At 39.0% G+C, this 19,531-nt stretch overlaps 1 protein-coding gene and 1 long non-coding RNA gene across 20 annotated transcripts in view; one reads left to right on the top strand and one right to left on the bottom strand.

The window, feature by feature from the left end:
- Positions 1–1,560: 1,560 nt before the first annotated feature.
- On the bottom strand, positions 1,561–2,353 carry ZCCHC13 (zinc finger CCHC-type containing 13). Its single transcript, XM_019747923.2, has one exon. The coding sequence runs from the start codon at positions 2,231–2,233 to the stop codon at positions 1,718–1,720; it is 516 nt and encodes a 171-aa protein (XP_019603482.1). The 5' UTR covers positions 2,234–2,353; the 3' UTR covers positions 1,561–1,717.
- A 5,294-nt stretch (positions 2,354–7,647) lies between these two features.
- Positions 7,648–19,531, top strand: part of LOC109455996 (uncharacterized) — a 42,097-nt gene continuing 30,213 nt past the window's right edge. For 8 of the 19 annotated variants that reach the window (XR_012493277.1, XR_012493279.1, XR_012493276.1 and 5 more), the window contains exons 1-2: positions 7,653–7,856; positions 17,453–17,593. This is a non-coding gene — a long non-coding RNA (uncharacterized LOC109455996). Of the gene's footprint in view, positions 7,857–8,577; positions 8,722–8,746; positions 8,820–17,452; positions 17,594–19,531 lie in introns of those variants that run through there. The other 11 variants (XR_012493285.1, XR_002138765.2, XR_002138764.2 and 8 more) reach the window with 8 other exon arrangements.

The raw sequence follows: 19,531 nt of genomic DNA, 5'->3' as shown, positions 1-19,531 counted from the left end.
AGAGGGATCAAATATATGGTGATGGAAGGAGAACTGACTCTGGGTGGTGAAAACACAATGGGATTGATAGATGATGTAATACAGAATTGTACACCTGAAATCTATGTAGTTTTACTAACAATTGTCACCCCAATAAATTAAAAAAAAAAAAAAAAATACATCCCAGCAGGGAGACCGGATGGCTCAGTTGGTTAGCGCACAAGTTCTGAACAATAGGGTTGCCGGTTCAATTCTCACACGGGACAGTGAGCTGCGCCCTCCATAACTAGATTGAAGACAACGAGCTGCTGCTGAGCTGTCAGAGTGGTGGCCGGATGGCTCAGTTGGTTAGAGCGTGAACTCTCAACAACAAGGTTGCTGGTTCAATCCCTTCCATGGGATGGTGGGCTGTGACCCCCCCAACTACATTGAAAACAGCAGCTGCACTTGGAGCTGAGCTGTGCCCTCCACAACTAGATCGAAGGACAATGACTTGGAACTGATGGGTCCTGAAGAAACACAATATTCCCCAATAATTTTTTTTTAAATGCCTAAAATGGTAAATTTAAAAAAAAATTGATTCCAGCAGATGAAACTGAACTTTTTCATATCTGTGAAAACATGTTTCAGAAACTCCTAAACATAATTTTTGTATCTGTGAAAATGTGTATTTTTGAAATTACTGAAGACCCAATCTATGTTAATCTTAATGTTTGGACTTGTTCTCTTAGATTTTTAAAAGTATGTAAGTCCAAACTTTGCCATCAATATCTTTATGTCCACAATTTGATGCTACAGTTTTTTGTTTGGTCATTTTTTTTCTCATTGATCTCTCTGTAAGATATTTAAACACATTATACATAAGGGGTATCGAATATATGGTGATGGAAGGAGAACTGACTCTGGGTGATGAACACACAATGGGATTTATAGATGATGTAATACAGAGTTGTACACCTGAAATCTATGTAATTTTACTAACAATTGTCACCCCAATAAATTTAATTAAAAAAAACAAAACACATTATACATATTTTTCTGGTTTATTTTCATTAAATTATACACTCCATGTAGGCCAGAGAGAGATGTCTTTCAATGTTATTTAAAAGCTATGAAGTCAGAAAATTCAAAGCAATCAATGCATAATAAAGTTACTTTGGCAAGGTCATAGTCATTTCTAGAATTAGCTTTATTTGTGCAATGTATCTCTGAGGAAATTTCACTACTTAAGTGTGTCTTGTGTATGTAAGACAGAAGCATCTGTGGCTTCCCTCCCCAGTCTCTATCGCTTTGTCTGGTGTTCTTTTTTTCTATATCCATTTATCTTCATTTGACACACTATATATTTTACTTGTTAACAGATTCCAGGCCTGTGTTCACAAACTTGGTCTGATTTGTTTACTGATATATCCCCAAGTTCTCCAATAGTAGCTGGCACATAGTAGGTCTTAATTAAAGGTTAAATGAAAGTACATCCAAAGAATCTAGAAATTACCTAAGTTTCAGAATGACCGATAAGTGGATTCATCTGTGATGCAGAAACACATTAATTATAAGACATCTAAAAGTGAATTACTTTGTTTGAGATTTTTTTCCCCCAGCTCTTTCCTCCTTTAACATGGTAATTAAAGCTAACTGGCCTGGCCTCCATCTATCAATCTTTGGTTATTGAAGAGGTTTCAGAGAAAATAATACAATTATCAATCAGTAAAAGGGGCGGGGGCGGAAAGGAAAAAACTTAAGCAGTAGCTTCAACGGGGCATTCCCGGGCTAAATGCCCGGCCTTGCCACAGCGGTAACAGTTGATCTCGGTGGTCCTGCTGCAGTTGATGGCCATATGGCCCATCTCACCACACCGGTAGCACTTGATTTGGTTGCACTCTTTCTGAATGTGGCCGGATTTGCCACAACAGTAGCACTTCTGCTCTTGCTGATGGTCGCAATCACGAGCCAGATGGCCTTGTCTGCCACACGTATAACAGCACAGCTCTCTCTCTTGCTTAGGCTCGACACAGTTTTTGGCGATGTGGCCACTTCTCCCACAGTTGTAGCAGATGTTCTCGAGAAGGTCACAGTTCCTAGCGTGATGCCCTGACTCACCACAGCGGTAACAGGTATCAGGTAGAGTGGTGGAACTGCACTCAGAACCTCTGCCACGGCTTCTGGCCCCGCGGCCTCGAGCCCCTCCTCCTCTAGGGCATTCCCGGGCCCAGTGGCCTAAGCGTCCACACCGGAAGCACTCCTTACTGCTCATGGCTGCAGTGACATGTGAGATCTTGCAGTGAGGGGGGCCACCACCGCCCCAGAGGCCCTGACGCGACTCCCCTTAGGGCGACTTAGAAATCAGTGGCTGTTTTTCTCTAAGGGCCTCCACGACGACGTCACACAAGGTTTGTACACGGCCCCATTCATATGTCACAGGCGTTCCAGCAGCCATTCCCTCCTATCCTTGAAGCCAAAAGCGCGTCTTAGCGTTTTCCGTTTTCCGTTTTTTAAAAATAAAAGCTTGGGTCGCTGAGTTTGAGTTTGAATCCCTCCCTTTTCAGAAAATGTGCCCTGTGGGATTTCTTACAATTAAGACCTACAGGTTCTTTGTGGTCCAGTAGATGACCAGTTTTTACATATGCACTATGGACATAGGAAAAATACATGTGAGATGTGTCTAATCCAGTAAATGAAAGACACAAATGATAACATTAGACTAACCCATTTTTTGTTTTAAAAAATAAAATACAAATGTCCATAAAGATATGACATACATAAGATAGAAAAAAATCTCTAAAATGCCAGAGATTTACTCACAATTTAGCCTATTTTATTGTACTAATCTTAGTTTTCAACATAATCACCACCATTTACGTTATAAAACATAACACAATTGAAGCATTCAGTATAAATAATTCATTATTACTTGGGAAATAAATTACAAAACCATAATTTACATATTGGACAGATTTCCTCTCTGTTTTCCAAATTGTTTGTATCTTATATAAACTTCATAAAGATTTATGCACATGTTGTTCATTTATATAGATACAGAAATAAGTATTGAAAACTACATACTGAAATATCAACAGAAGCTATTTTGGGGTTATATGATTGAATATGACCTTTTTCTCCTTATTTTCCTTTTCTGTAATTTACAATTTTTGAAAATATTTTGGGTTGTTTAATTTTAAAAATTCACAATCAACATTTTTCTTTAAGTTACAAGTTAGCTATATGATTTGCTTATGATTTTTTTCAGGCAGCCAATACAAATGTATTTGGTAAAACACGGATATAAGAATAGTGAATGTAGGGTATTATGCTAAGCGAAATGTCAGACAAACAAAGACAAATACCACGATTTCACTTATATGTGGACTAAAGCGTACATACACACGCACACACATACAAACACACACACAAACAGACTCATAGATACAGAGAACAAACTCATGGTTGCCAGATGGGAGGGGGTTTTGGAAGCTGGGTGAAAAAGGTGAAGGGATTAAGAGGCACAAACTGGTAGTTACAAACTAGTTCCAGGGATGTAAATTAGAGCATAGGGAAAATAGTTGATAATATTGTAATAACTATGTATGGTGCCAGGTGGGTACTAGACTAATTGGGGGATCACTTCATAAATTATATAAATGTCTAACCACTATGCTGTACACCTGTAACTAATATATTGAATGTCAACTGTAATCAATCAATCAATCAATCAATCAATCAATCAATCAATTTTTAAAAAGAATATTGAACGTAGCTGTTGCTCTTTATTTTGAATTTGACTTAATAGGCATGTACAACTGGTTCCATAAATGTAATGACAAAGAAAAACGTTTTCAAAAATGAATAAAAGTTTAGAGCCAAAGAGCATGAGTAGTTGCTACATACAGAATGATGAAATAAATTTTCTTCCTAATCAATTAAATGGTGCTGTATAAATGGTTTCAAAAGCAAAAATTCTCTCTGTGGTTCAAAACTTGATATATGCTTATTAAATTAACCTTATCAATGATCATATTTAAATCTTCCTTTAGGTTTATATTTTTATTAAACTAATGCATGCCCATAGTTTAAAGCATTGATTTTTCAATGGATCAATATCCAACATTTACATAACTATAACTATGTAAATGATACTCATGGCTGAGCCATGAATACTCTGATCACTTTTCATTACCTACACAGCATTTTGTCTCCTGGAGTTACTGTCATTCTTCATGTATTAATTTCTCATATACTTTTCTCCATCCTATTTCATAGATCTATATGGCTATCGTTATGAATACCATAGTCTTCACTACTGTGGCTTTGTATTTTGTTTTGAAATTAGGAAGAGTGAGGACTCCAACTTTGTTCTTCTTTTCCAAGATTGTTGTAACTATTTTGAGTCCCTTGCATTTCCACATGAATTTTAGTGGCAATTTGTCACTTTCTGCAAAAGAGGAAACTAAGATTTGATATACAAGGTCTGTCGATTAAGTTCGTGAACTCACCCTAGAAAAAGTGCTACATACCTCATTGTTGAATATCACTACAGTCACTGTTGAGGTACTCCCTTTGGGAAGCTATGCACTGACACCAGTGCCTAGTCTACCCTTTAAAGCAATTTTGGAACTCTTTTTCTGGAATGGCCATCAGAGCTGTCATCGTATTACCCTTGATGTCCTGAATGTCATCAAAACGTCTTCCTTTCAATATTTCCTTTATCTTCAGGTAAAGAAAGAAGTCATTGGGGGCCAGATCAGGTGAGTAGAGAGGGTGTTCCAATACAGTTATTTGTTTACTGGCTAAAAATTCCCTTACAGACAGTGCCATGTGAGCTGGTACATTATCGTGATGCAAGAGCCATGAATTGTTGGCAAAAAGTTCAGGTCGTCTAACTTTTTCACGCAGCCTTTTCAGCACTTCCAAATAGTAAACTTGATTAACTGTTTGTCCAGTTGGTACAAATTCATAATGAATAATCCCTCTGATATAAAAAAAAGTTAGCAACATCTTTGCAACAAGTTCCTGAACTTAATTGTCTGACCTTGTATAGTGTGGAATCCGTAGATCAATGTAGGGAATATTACGTTAACAATATTAAGTCATCCAACACAGGAGCACAGGATGGTGTCCCATGTTTTAGGTTTTCATTTTCATTTAAATGTTTTGTAGTGTTTAGTGTATAAGTCTCACAGTCTTTTGCTAAATTTTTCCCTAAATATTGCATTCTTTTGGATTGTTCATTGTTAGTATATAAAAACATAATTATTTTTGTATATTGATCATCTATCCTGCAACCTTGCTAAACTGAACTGATTTAATAGTTCCAACAGTTTTATAGTGGATAATTTAGGATTAGGATTTTCTATAGACAAGATTATATCAACTGCAAGTAGGGATAGTATTGAATTCTTCCTTTCCATTCCAATTTGCTTTACTCAAAGTCCACAAATCTAAGTGTTAATCTTATCCAAAAAAACACCCCACAGAAACATCCAGAATAATAGTTGACCACACATGTGGGTACCATGACCCAGCCAACTTGGCACATAAAATTAACCATCATAACCTCTAAAAGATGGTCATTTTCCTAAGAAATGTATACGGTGGGGGAAAACAGGGAAATAGAACCTCGGAATGGTGGATGGATACAATAGGGGCCTCCAAATTTCTCCTTTACCCCTCCTGAGGAGCTGCTTATAAACTGGGAAGTTCAGACAAATAGGTAGGCCCAAGACCATAAGTATTTTATAGAGTTCAAGATTTACAAGCTGTGCCTCTTTCTTCAACTTCTCTTCAGATGGGACCATAGTAGATTAGGGAAGTTTTGTCAAAAGGAAGAGAAGTGGAAAAAGCAAGTAACTCTATCTGCAAGAATTATTATATGCTAACCTCAATTTTATAATATTTACCAAGTCAGACAGAAAAAGCAGAGAACCATGTGATTTCACTGATATGTGGTATATAAACCAAAAACAACAAAAGAACAAGACAAACAAATGAGAAACAGAAACTCATAGACACAGACAATAGTTTAGTGGTTGCCAGAGTGTAAGGGGAGCGGGGGTTGGGGGGTGGGAGATGAGGGTAAGGGGGATCGAATATATGGTGATGGAAGGAGAACTGACTCTGGGTGATGAACACACAATGGGATTTATAGATGATGTAATACAGAATTGTACACCTGAAATCTATGTAATTTTACTAACAATTGTCACCCCAATAAATTTAATAAAATTTAAAAAAAAATAGAATGCTGTCCATTTATTAAAAATGATAAAGATGATAATTAGGAACATGGAAAAAAGTTAAAACAACACATTATTACATCTATAGAAACGTTGATGTTAAACCATTATATATTTAAACACAAATTGAAAAAACAAAGATAAGCTAATGGGCTGGAAGGTTTTTTTTCGGGTGATGAAAAATTCTAAAATTGTGGTGATGGCTGTACAACTCTGTGAATATACTAAAATCCATTGCATTGTACACTTTAAGTTGGTGAATTGTATGACATGTGAATTATATCTGAATAAAACCTTTATAAGAAAAAAGGGAACACGAAGAAATAAAAGCAATTGTTATAATAGTGTTGTAGAACTCTGGGCAAATTTTCCTTTTATTTTAACTCTTAAGAAATAATAAATGATTCTTTTAATTTAGGAGAGAGGTTCTTTGTACCACTATCACTTTAGGGGATCTCTTTTTTCTTTCGGAATATTGTACATTGTTGTATAACTTTTGTGCATGTTATGTAAAAAACAAACTTCCATTATTTCTCTGAATAATGTTAATATAACATTCTTAATTAATTAGAGATGATAATATACACATTTTATGGGTCTCAGGATTTATGGATTTGTGGGTCTCAGTTTTTGACATTTCCAAAGTGGCTTTCTTAGAAAGCAAGAAGAACCAGATACTAAAGTAAAACATCGTAAAGAGAACCAAATATCATTTTGTATTCTCTTCTGCTCACGTCCAAAGAGGAATCCATTTTCACAACCTCTTAAAACGAATATGTTAATTTCTCACAGAAGACAGGAACAAGCCTGCTATTTAGCAGTGAAGGGCACTGAAGAGTAGCTTTAATGTCCAGACAATACCAGGGTTGTGAAGAGAAAGAAAAAGGCATTGTATATTGCTACCTGCCCCCAAACTGAATGAACAACTTTGCCCTTTTGGCTTCGTGCAAGGGGTCTTTTGGTTCCCTGTCTCTGGGTCTTCTCCGTGGGTTTATCATCCATCATCATCCTGTTTGCTTGACACTAGCTGGTTGGGCCTAGCTTGAGAGCTGCTTTGGAGAAAACTGTGTGGATATAATACCTTTTTAACAACACTTTTTGCAATTTTTTTTTAATACTGTTTGCAACACCAGGCACTCAGGGAGAAGAGTAAGACGCCGAGTAGAGCTGCGGGCGGGCAGGGAAGGCCACTAAGGATAGCAGAACCAATAGGCAGGCAACAGGGAGACTTAGCAACGAAGTAGTAGGCTGAGAAGAATGGGAAAGGGATTGACGAAGGAAGGATGGGCTGAAGAAGGGATTGTGGTGGAAGCCGCTTTGACCAAGGGAAGGCCAGGTGAAAGAAGCTAGGGATCCGCGCCAAGACCGCCTGAGGTTAGCCTCCCAGAAGTGGTTGGAGGTGGGGGTGGGGAGGAGAGGGAGTGCTCAGCGCATGCGCTGGAAGCATTGCGGTGATCCTGCAGAGGCAGTCCTTAACTGGCGTCAGACTTGCGGCTGGAGGCACGGCTGGTGTGCCTGGTGTCCAGTGCCACCTTGTCCTGCTGCTGCCACCCTGGCGCCGCGAACTCTGTGCCGATGCTCCCTCCACCCTGTCTTGGGACGGCCGGCACTAAAAATTCATGCTGCGACACTCGATTCAGCCAGGAGGTAAAAAATGAACGACATAAGGGAAGAATGTGGAGGGCGGCGGAGAGAACTCGGGCCAGGGAGAGCCTTAATTTGTGTGTTCTCCCTGTTCATGAGCGGGAAGAAATGGGGGGCTGTGCGGCCACAGATCCACAACAGGGCGTTGAGCGTGTACTTTCCACTGTGAAAGGAATAGACTCCTTTCCTCTAACCAAGGCTGAGGTACCTGGGCATCGGTATTTTCCCTAATGTCCACTGTTAAACAATTTTGGAGTGCCTCATGTGTAGCAGGTGTATTTGAAGGGCGGGGCCCTGGGACTAGGCTCATCTGATCATGAGAGCTTTCTCTGCCTTTGTTCAGGGTGCTGGGTCTTAGTATGGAGTCCGAGGGTATTCTAGCCCCTCCCTGGGGGTCGAGGGGAATTCCATTCCAATTTGGCATCTGCTCGGATCACCTGCAACGCAGCCTTTTCCGTACTCCACTTCCCTAGTTCATCACACTTACCACCGTTAGGGAACGCTGGTTGTGGCTCTCCTTGAGCACTGGGGCACAACTGTAGCAAGAAACACGTCCAGATAGCCATCAGGCGCGAATATATAAAAAATGGATGTGGGAGGGCAGAGAACAGGGGAGGACCGGCGCGGTGCCGGGGTGTATTTGGTAGGCTGGGGAGGTGCAGGAGCGCGCAGGTATGTTTCAGAAGGCCGGCGGTGAGAGGGGGCGCTTGTGGGGGAGAGCGGGAGGTACGCATGCGCAAGCCTGAGGGCGAGGGCGAGGGTCTAAAGTGTATTTAAGAAAGGAAAATTGGTGGTAGTCGGTACCCGCTGTTAGGAGGGAGAGTGAAGGTGCGCATGCGTATTTGAGACGGCGTTGCCGGCTTTAACGGTAGGTTAGAGGCGCGCATGTGTATGTTAGCCGGAATGACGGGGAGGGGAGGCGAGCCCCGTACGCGTAATTCAGATTGCAAAATGGCGAGGGGGGAGGTAAGTTATCCTTGCTTGGCCATCTTGGGCTTGGAGGACCTGCAGCGAAGCAGATCTACCGTTCTAGTTCAGCGAAGGGATCAGCCTGAGTTGGAGTTGCCCTTGGCTGTGGCCAAATCCACCGGAAATTAACCCAGACTCTTAGCCTCTCGCTGGACTTTGGATACTGTGGGTTTAAAAATGCGGAGGCGATGGTGGCTCTATAGGTTTCGTCAGCTGGCTGTGGATAGGAAATGCGGAAAACGGAGCACTTGGAGACCGGCCACACTCGGAGGGCTCTCTGTCGGACTTGCAGATCTTGCTTCGCTGAACTTGGCTCTGGACACATTGTCTTATTCCATCAGAATAGCAGAACCACAGTATAGCCCCAGTATTGTGAGAATCTACTGATATGTTTGTCAGAAGCCCTTGATTTTCTCCTCTTGAAAATATTGGGGTGAAGGTTCGGCTGTGCTTCCAAATCCTTTGTTACTCTTTGCTTCAAACCTAGGATTTGGGCAAATGGTAATTGGTGGTATGAAGGTGACCTGAGCTCACACCCTTTCCTCTAAAATTATTTTTTTCTGTAAAACTTTGAGCACGGTTTCGTCTAGGGAGATGACTTTTCTTTTTAGGCAGCCTTACTGTCATGTCTCAGAGGGCTGTCAGTGAGGATCAATTGTTAATCGTGAAAACTAGTAATTTACCACTTAGACGTGTAATAGAAAGGGGCACAGGATTCAAAGTTAAGACAGGTCTTTTCCAGTAATCCTAGCTGTAATCTCATGCTGGTCCTTTGCCTTCTCTGGGCCTATTTCCCTATCTAATAATAATTATGCACAAACGTCTACAGCACCTAAACTGTATTTTTACACGTCTTCACTCATTTAGTTCTCTGGACAATCTTAGGAAGTAACTACACCATTGTTCACCTTTTGAGGAACACAGATTGAGTAATTTGTCCAAGGCTTTACATCTAGTTGAATGGCTGAAAATGCATTTTTATCCAGGTACTATGGCTCCAGAATCCTGTACTCTTAAACATCATGCTTTACTCCCCTAAAATGAACGTGCTAATTTAAAGGACCCTTCCTTTATTATTTCAAATTTTGTTTGTAACTTGCCTATGCTTTTTAAGAAACGACACCTGTTTGGTGCTTTTTACACATTGCATTTGTCTTCTACACACATAGAAGACAAAAAGGAAAGAATTGTTGATTTGGAGCCTAGTGGGGTGGCCATCCTTATCTACCCTTGTCTTCTGTGCTTTTTGTTCTGCAGAGGGTTTAAGATGGCCGACTGTGGCAGGCTGGACACACCCTTCTTGTTTTGCCAGATTTGAGATCTAGTCTACTGCTTTGAGACAACCAGTCATTTGCTGCAGTAGAGAATTTTTTCTTACCCATTAGTAATATTTTGGTGTGTTAATACAAATCTCTAATACTAAAGGAAAGGTTATTGCTTTCTTCCCCTTATACTACAAGACTGAAATACCTGCATTTCTTTTATTATTTGGTTAGGATAGATATTGGAGTAGAATTACTACATCAAACGGTACGAACATTTTTAACACTCAACATGTGTTGCTACATTTCTTCCACAAAAGGCTGTACCAATTTTTACTCGCTCAAGCATTGAGTAGTATTTGTTTTAAAAAAATTGTTTTATGGATAAAAACCAGTATTATTTTAATTTTGCATTTCTTTGGTTATTAGTGAGTTTGAATTCCTTTTTCCTCCGTATATTTCTTAGCAGTTTTATTTTCCTTCATGTGATGATAGCTCATGTATTAGATTGATTTACCTGTTTGAGTTTCAGTTTAGCGTTTCTTATTGTTATCTATTTTAATGTGTTCTGTAAATAAAGGCTATTACTCAGATTTCTGTAAGGTTTTAAATATATACTACAGGTTATTGTTTGCCTTTTAATTTTTGTTTTTAAATTTTTGGTTAGCGAAGACTTGAAATCATGTGGTCAAATCTTTTGTGACTTTTCTTCCAGTGTTTACATTCCATAGTTCCCTCAATCTAGAAATTTGGTTAATATTCATTGCATTTTTGTCTGCGAGTAACCATTAAATATGGGGGAAAATCCACAATTTCACCACCCAGAGATAATAAATTTGTTAACTGCTTTTCATTCTTTCTTCATTTTCTACAGTTGCTCATATATTTGTACTATTTATATCGTGTTTTGTGTTTAACATTATAACATGAATTTCTCAGAATTCTTTGTGATTAAATATTCTTTGTAATTGTCATTTAATGGTTTCATAATATTTTGTTGTATGGAGGTATTTTAAGATTTTCAGTATTTAAAATTGTGAAATGAATGTCTTGTCATTTAGTTTTTGTTTATCTGTTTTGAGTTATTTTATAAAATAGAGTTGCAGAATTAGAATTATTCATCAAAAAGTTTGAACATTACAAAGACTTGCCATAATAGTGTTCCAAAAAATTATGTCAGTTTTTGTATCCAGTCATTAAGGTACTTAAATTTTTTTTGGTTTTTTGCTTTTTTTGTTTGTTTGTTTTTGGTTTTTTGCTTTTTTGCTAACTTTGTATGTAAGAGGACAGCATCTTTGTTTTACAGTACGTTTCTCTTATTATTGGCGAGGCTGGACTCTCACATGGTAATTATTAGCTCATTTCCTTTTGTGGACTATGCAATTTGAGTCTGAATGTTATCTCTTTGTAAGAGCTCTGTATTATGTACTCTGTATAAGGACCTATTATCACCCGTCATTTGTTGCAAATGACAAATGTCATTTGTTGCAAATGACAAATGTCATTTGTTGTACATTGTACTCCTGGTTTATGTTTGTTGCCATTGAGTCTGAAGATATTTTTGTGATGCCAAAGTCAGCTGCTGAGTGGGGTACATGTCAGATTCTTGGTAGCCAATTTGAGATAACATTTGTCCTCTAAATAGATAGCCATTTCTTTTTATCTAAAAGGAAAGTATTCTTGAGTTCTGCACAGCAGTGGTGTTCCCTGGCTGTGGGTGTGGGGAAAAGACATGGCAACATTTTGAATAAGAAGTCAACTTAGACAAGACACAAAACTGTAGTCTGCTCTCCCCCTGCTCATTCAGGGACTGATCTTATTTTGAATATTTATGAGTGATCTGGGAGAGTATATGAATGTAGTGTAGTGTCCATAGTTGTAGATAACACTAAGATCTTTGGGGATATAAAACCCTAACAGGAACAAACTGCAACACCTGAGAAGGCTGACAGTTGGCAGAATGAACAGTATAGGCAAGAGCAGTGTAATGACTTTAAGGGAAAGTAGTATGTTAAGCATATAAAATAGTAGCCTCAGAGACATTGGGCCCCAAGACAGGGATCTGGCTGTAAATGGCAACAATTGATTGATGTCATCAGCTCAGTTTACTGGTGCACAGACAAAAGCCATTAAAAACTGAGGCCTTATTAAGAACAGTATGGGACACAGAAAAATTTAATCTTGTCCTGGTATAAAACCATTTGAACCAATTGACTAGTTAACAGTGGATGTCTCCTCAAGGAGTCTCTTACTATCTATCACTCACTGAATTTTGAAAAGGGTACCGGAAGAGTGTGTTACCTCTCTGTTTCCTTTTTTTTTTATTTATAATGTGTAGGTGATTTAGATTAAATATTCTGAAAGTTCTTTGGGGAGGGTGTAGGGTAGGGTGGGTGTCTTATTCTGGTTTCCTGAAACTGGGTCTGTTATTTGTGGTTCAGAGAATCAGTTTAATTAATTTATTAAGTAAACCTTTATAAATGATTCCCACTCCATGAGCTGTATACTCTCTCTTTTATACTTAATAACATTGTAATTCTTTTATGTTTTCAATGAAGAGATTATTGGATTTAGAGGTGCCAAGCAGAGCTTTAACTGCTTTTTGCTATCCAGTTACACTGGGTTAATCCAGTTAGTTATAAACTCCTATTTTTTTCAGGACTTTGCTAATCACAATTACAGATGTTAAATCAGGTTTATGTGTGTGGTGGGGAGGTTGACGATATATAATAAACAAAACAAAATGAAACAACAACAAGAAAGCTTGTGTTGTAAAGAAGGTGGTTAACAAGGTCTTTTACTGAAGGTCTATATACCTGTCTTGTGCATGGGAGTACCATTTTACACCATGCCATTGTCTAGTTTCCAAATTCATCTATGATCAGGAGTTGGGGAGAGCTTGGGTTTTTGAAATAGCCTAAAAGCATATAACCTCTCATTTCTACAATTTATTACTCCCCTCTCTTGATGTTACAGCAGCCTGGAGCAGCGCCCCCTGGAAAGAAATTTTACATCGGCCATTATAATACAACCTGATAAGTGTCACAGCACTTATCAGGTTGTATTGTAATTGTCTGTGTATTTGCCTCTCTCCCCTCCTATGTTATCAGTTAGATTGTGAGCTCCTTGAGGGCAGGGACAGTGTCTTCATCTCCAGAGCCCAGCCTGGCACATTAGTAGGCCTCAGTAAATGTTTATTGGATGAATAAATGAATGACTCATCAACAAACCTTTATTGTGTGCCTGCTAACGTGATCTCCACAGGCTCTGGACTGTCAGCTTCTTGTTCAAAATGTGTGTGGTCAGAGACTAGCTGTTTCTTTCCAATTATGTATATATATTCTCAAGAGTTTCTCCTGAGATAAGGCTCTTTTTGTGTTTGGAGTTTGGTCCTTGGTATTTACAGATGTTGCTACTGTTCTTACTGTTGCCAGTCCTTTCCTGGTGGGACTTGTGTGATAGCTGCCAGATTGGGCGCCTCATCCTCACTACCTAGTGGTTGCTAAATGGTTCCAATTTGTAGATTCATCCTCTTTTCACTCCTCTTCAGGTCATCCTCTGAATGATATTCCTAGGTAGGGCTGTGCATTCTAAATCAGGGGTGGGCAACTACAACCCGTGGGCTGCCTAGTTTTGCAAATAAAGTTCAATAGGAGCACAACTGTGCTCATTTGTTGATGTTTTGTCTGTGGCCTCTTTGGCCTGCACCAGCAGAGTTGAGTAGCTGCATCAGACATGAAGCCTGGCCCTTTCCAGAAAAGGATTGCCTACCCTGTTTTGGATCATCATTCAATAGTGATGGTTCCATTTCCCTCTCCATTCACCAGAGATACTTTTAGCATCTCAGAAACTCATTTATTTACCTCATTCATTATTACTTATGATACGTCTTTTTCCTATTTTACAGAGGGGTCAGCTAGGATATACTTCAAACTAGGAGAGTATAAGCCCTCCCCTAGGGTCTACAGTCAGCCAGTTATACTGTGTCTTTCAACTTCAAGTTTTGAGCTTCGACTCTAGAAATTCCTTTTGTTATATCCTAACTTCAAACATGTGGACATTTCATTGCCTTGGTGCCTTATTCCTTGCCACCCTCCTTTCTACACAGCTCTTTGAAATGACAATACGGAAAATAAGGAACTAATGTGACATGAGGCAGAAAGGTAGGCTGAGGCAAATGTTTAGACAGTCTGAATGCTAATTTTTAAACAAAGAAATGGAGTTTCTGAAATAGTCACTTATTGAGACTTATATAGGAGTGAGCTTGGACTATCAAGAGCTGAGGGCCCTCCCCTCTACCTTTCCTAACCTACCACACATTGTCTTGGTAACCTGCCTGTGAGTATATTGTGATTCATTTCATTTCATTAAAAAGAGAGTTCCAAGTCCAATGCAAGAAATCTAGATCTAAAAAACCAATATGGAGAGACTATCAGATAGTGTCATTCTTGGGGTAAAATGGAGGGAAAGGTCTTGCAGCATTATTTTTGAAGCTCTTACTAGATTTTCCCCAGCATTCTATTATGCAAAATTTCAAACACGCATACAGAAGATTTGAAAGGATTGTACAGTTAAAACCCACGTACCCATCACATCTTTGTTGCTATATTTGCTTTATTGCATATTTATCTAATAAAATACTTGTGTTGTCATCCATTTTGATCTCATTTGTATCTGACCCATCATGGTGCTGAAAAATAGTTTCTTTTGATTCTTATCTGTATGTATTTTCCAAGTTGGCATGGATACCATTGCAGCATAACTATGTATAAGTAGATCTGCTTGGAAATGAGAGTCCCGGGGAGAAGCCATTTTGTTTCCAAAAGAAAATGGCTGCAGCTCACTGTTGTTTACTGGGAATAGTAGGAGAAGGAAAGATGGAAGTCCAGGTCCAGTGTTAACAACTCTTTCCAATAATGGCCTGCCCTTCATTCACTTCACTGGCTTGGGGGGCAGGTGGTTTTCTGAGAGGCTTCCCCTTGGTTCTTTACAACAAAGTCACATCTAAATGCCACTGAGATGATACTTGGCATTAACACAATTCCTTGGAATTTTTGCAAGTGGATTTTTAATTTGGACTACTGTCTAATATTCTTTTCGACCTTTTCTGTTAACAATAGCCGTAGAGTTAATGAGGAACCACTACAAACTCAAATCTTATCATTATCATGAACATAATAATGGTAAATGTTACCTGTTTGTGTCTGTCTCCCTTCATTTAAGCTCAAGGGCAGAGGCCGTATCTTACTCATCTTTGTAAGTCTTTTAGTAATAAATGTTTACATTAATAAAAAATGCATTATTGCATGTAACACCTATCACATAGGCAAAGATTTAAAAATGCTATGCTCGTGTTGGTGGGGTATGTCCAATTTTAGTGTAACCGTTTGTTAGGGGCAGTTTGGCAGTATATATTAGTGGGCAGAATAAATATTGCATATCTTTTGCCCTAGCAATTTCATTTCTAGGAATATACCCCCAAATATTCTAAATGAATTTAAATATTCTAAAGAAAATCTAGAGAAATATTCTAAGGTATTGTAAAAGACTTAGGTATGGGAATGTTCACAATGTTGGTAGCAGTAAAAAATGGAAAAACTTAACCTTTTCATGAGTAGGAATTTGGATAAATAAATTTTAGTGTATTTGTGTAATAATACAACATAGGCATTAAACATAAAAATAGTTTGATTGTTTGGTATTTGACAAATAGTCTGGTATTTGACTGAAAAATCTACCCAGTATATTAATTGAAAGAAAAGGTAACAGAGCAGTTCTATGATTTCATCTCATTTTTGAGAAATAAAAAAGTGTTAAACTTTTTGGGATTCTGTGAATTTTCGTTTCTATCCTTAACGTATTTCTGGAATTAAAAAAAAAAAAAGTGCCTTTATGACTTTCAAAGTTAGACAAACATTGAAACTATTTCCATTTTGAAATGTGTTGACCTGAACAGAAGTGGAATAAATGGAGTGGTGAGGCAGCAGGAAACTGGAGTAGTTTAGTTTGGAAAAGAGCTGGGTGGGGTGGGAGAAGGCAGTGGTGGAAATAAGATTGCTGTCTCCAGAGGAAGGCAGTAAGTACCAACTACTCTGTTCTTGGTTCCTTAGCAGAGGCATTTCACACATCACAGTTTACACTTACCATTTATTGCCCACATCCCTGTACCTTGTCCTTTCCCACCCTTGTCTCTCTGGGCTTTAATAAGCTAAATAATTAGTAGTGGCAACAGCTGCTTGTGGGTATTCTTGCCCTAGTAATGGCTGCTTTACTTTATCCAATAAAGAGATGGCTCAAACTCATCAAGGCTCCTGACCCTGCCCCTCCCTCCCTCCACCCCCGAATCTGCAGTGGGAGAGCTTTCTGCTTAGGCCTCCTGATCACTAGTAGGTTATAAGACATAACTTTCTGCTGCTGGTGGTGAACTAGTTTAGAATGAGCCCTGAGAAACTGCTCCTTGGGTCTGCCTGGGGTTTGAGGGTTGCCTGCATCTCACTGAGTAACAGGAAACCTAGTTGCAGTAGCTGGTGCTGCCAGCATTGAATGATAATAATTTATTGCCTGGGCTTTGGGCCATCGCTGAATTGCCGGAGTTCTAGGTTGCTTTTCCTGCTAAGCAGCTAGGACCTGAGAAACTTGGAGGTAGTAGGCTGCTTCCTTAGAAAGAAAGGCCCCTTGGGGATGTTTGGCTTGTCCTTTGTGTCTCAGCTCTGAGTGCCATTCTTCCTAGTGGTTGAGTCTTGGAGGTAGGGGACGAGCCATAGGCCTACCTAGCTCCTTGCAGATATGTTCAGTTCGTTTTCATACATGGGTAAGGTGAGTCCTGGTGGCAGTTGAGATTATAAATGAAAATAAATCACAAGTCTTGGTCCAGAGACCAGAGTTTTGTTACCTTCCTCTTCAGTGTGAATCAAATGCGATGTGATGACTACATGGAGGTTTAATTCCATTTTCCAGGGCTCTTTTAGTCAGGAGTATGGAATGGAGGGTCATAACTGCCAGACATAGAAGGTCCCCTAACAGATCAAGTTTACCACCATTCAAAGATAAGGATGTTGAGGTTGAAAGAGGGGAAGGACTTACAGGCAGGCCAGCATAGGACTTTACATCTGAGTTCTAATGCTTTGGTAGAGTTACTCAGTGACTCTCTACCCAACTTATCTCATTTAAAATGGAGGAAAGAATCCATATTAACTAGTAATTGCAGGCGGTACAACAGTTTTTGCCAGATAAAGAACATGATTGTGACAGTAATAATAATGCTTAGCAAGAGTGAAATGTGACTTGACTAATGTGGTAATGAGGTAAAAGTCAAACCTTGACTGTTCTGTCTCACCTTATTTCTCCTTCCTTCTCCCAATCCTACAGGTGATAAAAATTGCGATTCGAAGCCATGCCACTGGTGAAGAGGTATCTTGAGCCCTGCCTGCCCCAGTGAGGTTACTAGACAATTAGGAGAGGTTCAAATCAGCATCTTGCACGTGGTTGTGAAACCATTGTGAACTCTTGGTAAGTGGTCAGTGGCTTTTGCTCACTGAACCCCAGTTCTCTTCCATCCTCCTTTCCTTCTGGGACAGCAGACCTGTTGTTTTTTCTTTTTCTTTAGGCTAGTCATCTAGCACTCACACACAACTTTTGAAAATTTCCTTTATAAGGTCATATTATGTTAATAGTAGTGCTTATCACTTGTAAGTACCTTTTCTGTTCCAGATAAGTGCTTTGTACAAATTTGTTACCTCATCTTAACAGTAACTCTGGGAAGTAGGATTTGTTCCTACTTTACTGGTAATAAAAGTGAAGATCAGACAGCTGATAATCACCAATGCAACACAGTGTGTGTCACATTGCAGAGATCTTAACTACCTCACTTTATGCAAAGTCTTAGTCTTTGGGACTTCCTGCCTCCTTCGGGGGGTCGTTGTCACTGTCTTCTTCTAAAACATAGAGTCACATGTGAAGAGTTCATTGTCAAAGGGAGATAGGTGGCAAGAGCGATGTGTAGGTCCCTCTAACTTATAGAGATGACCACTTTGGATGGACTACAATTTCTTTCTCTCCCATCTGTTTATCTTTGTCTTCTCACCTTTTATTATTTCCCTCATTCTCCTGCATAATGTTTATGTTGCACAATTTCTATAGGTTATGCTTTCTTCTACACCCAACAAAAACATTGCTCTTAGTAATACTTTATCTGATGTGTTTCCTTGGCAAGGGAAACAAAAGAAAAGTAAACAAATGGGACTACCGCAAACTAAAAAGTTTTTGCACACCAAAGGAAACCATCAACAAAATGAAAAGGCAACCTATTTAATGGGAGAAGATATTTGCCAATGATACATCCAATAAGTGGTTAATATCCAAAATGTATAAGGAAATTATATAACTTAACACCAAAAAGTAAGCAATCCAATTATAAAATGGGTAGAGGACCCAAATAGATATTTTTCCAAATAGGACACACAGATGGCCAATAGACTTATGTAAAGATGCTCAATATCACTAATCATCATGGAAATGCAAATTAAAACTACAATGAGATATCACCTCACACCTGTCAGAATGGCTATCATCATTAAATCAACAAACAACAAGTGTTGACCAGGATGTGGAGAAAAGGGAACCCTTGTGCACTGTTGGTAGGATTGCAAATTGGTGCAGCCACTATGGAAAACAGCATGGAGGTTCCTCAAAAAATTAAAAATAGAACTACCTTATGACCCAGCAATTCCACTCCTGGGTATTGAGCCAAACAAATCCAAACACTAATTCGAAAAAATATATGCACTCTTGGGTTTACTGCAGCAGTATTTACAATAGTCAAGACATGGAAACAACCAAAATGCCCATCAATAGATGACTGGATAAAGAAGAGGTGGTACATACATACAATGGAATATTATTACTCTGCCGTAAAAACAGTGGAATCTTACCATCTGTGACCACCAGGATGGACCTAGAGGGTATTATGCTAAGTGAAATAAGTCAGAGAAAGACAAATACCATATGATCTCACTTATGTGTGGAATCTAAAAAACAAACTAAAATAAAAGGCAAGGTACCTTGATAGTCAGAATAAAAATAGCTGCTGTGTAGGACCCACACTCAGCACTCCACAGGAATCATCTCATTTAATTCCCACAACAACCTAATTTATTCAAGGTCACAAAGTTAGGAAGTGGCAAAGGTAAATCCGAATTCTTGCTGTGTCATGCCAAGGTCCATTCACATTACCTCTTAATCATACTAGACTACAACCTTCAAAGTAGGCTTTGATTTCTTTTTTTTACTGTGGTACACAGATGAAGCTATGTGTGAGCAATGGCTGTAAGAATTCAGAGAAAGGATTCAATATGGGCTGATAGAATGATATAGTAATCAGAGAGGATTTGGGCATAAGGAACAGCTGGATTTTATAGCCCTGGAGAATGGGTAGGGGATATGATAGAT

The sequence above is a fragment of the Rhinolophus sinicus genome, chromosome X (assembly GCF_036562045.2).
Source record: "Rhinolophus sinicus isolate RSC01 chromosome X, ASM3656204v1, whole genome shotgun sequence".
Lineage (NCBI taxonomy): Eukaryota > Metazoa > Chordata > Mammalia > Chiroptera > Rhinolophidae > Rhinolophus > Rhinolophus sinicus.
This window is presented reverse-complemented; position numbering and strand designations above follow the sequence as displayed.

Bases quoted from the DNA above. Each gene is read 5' to 3' on its own strand.
- ZCCHC13 (XM_019747923.2), bottom strand. From the start codon at position 2,233: ATGAGCAGTAAGGAGTGCTTCCGGTGTGGACGCTTAGGCCACTGGGCC.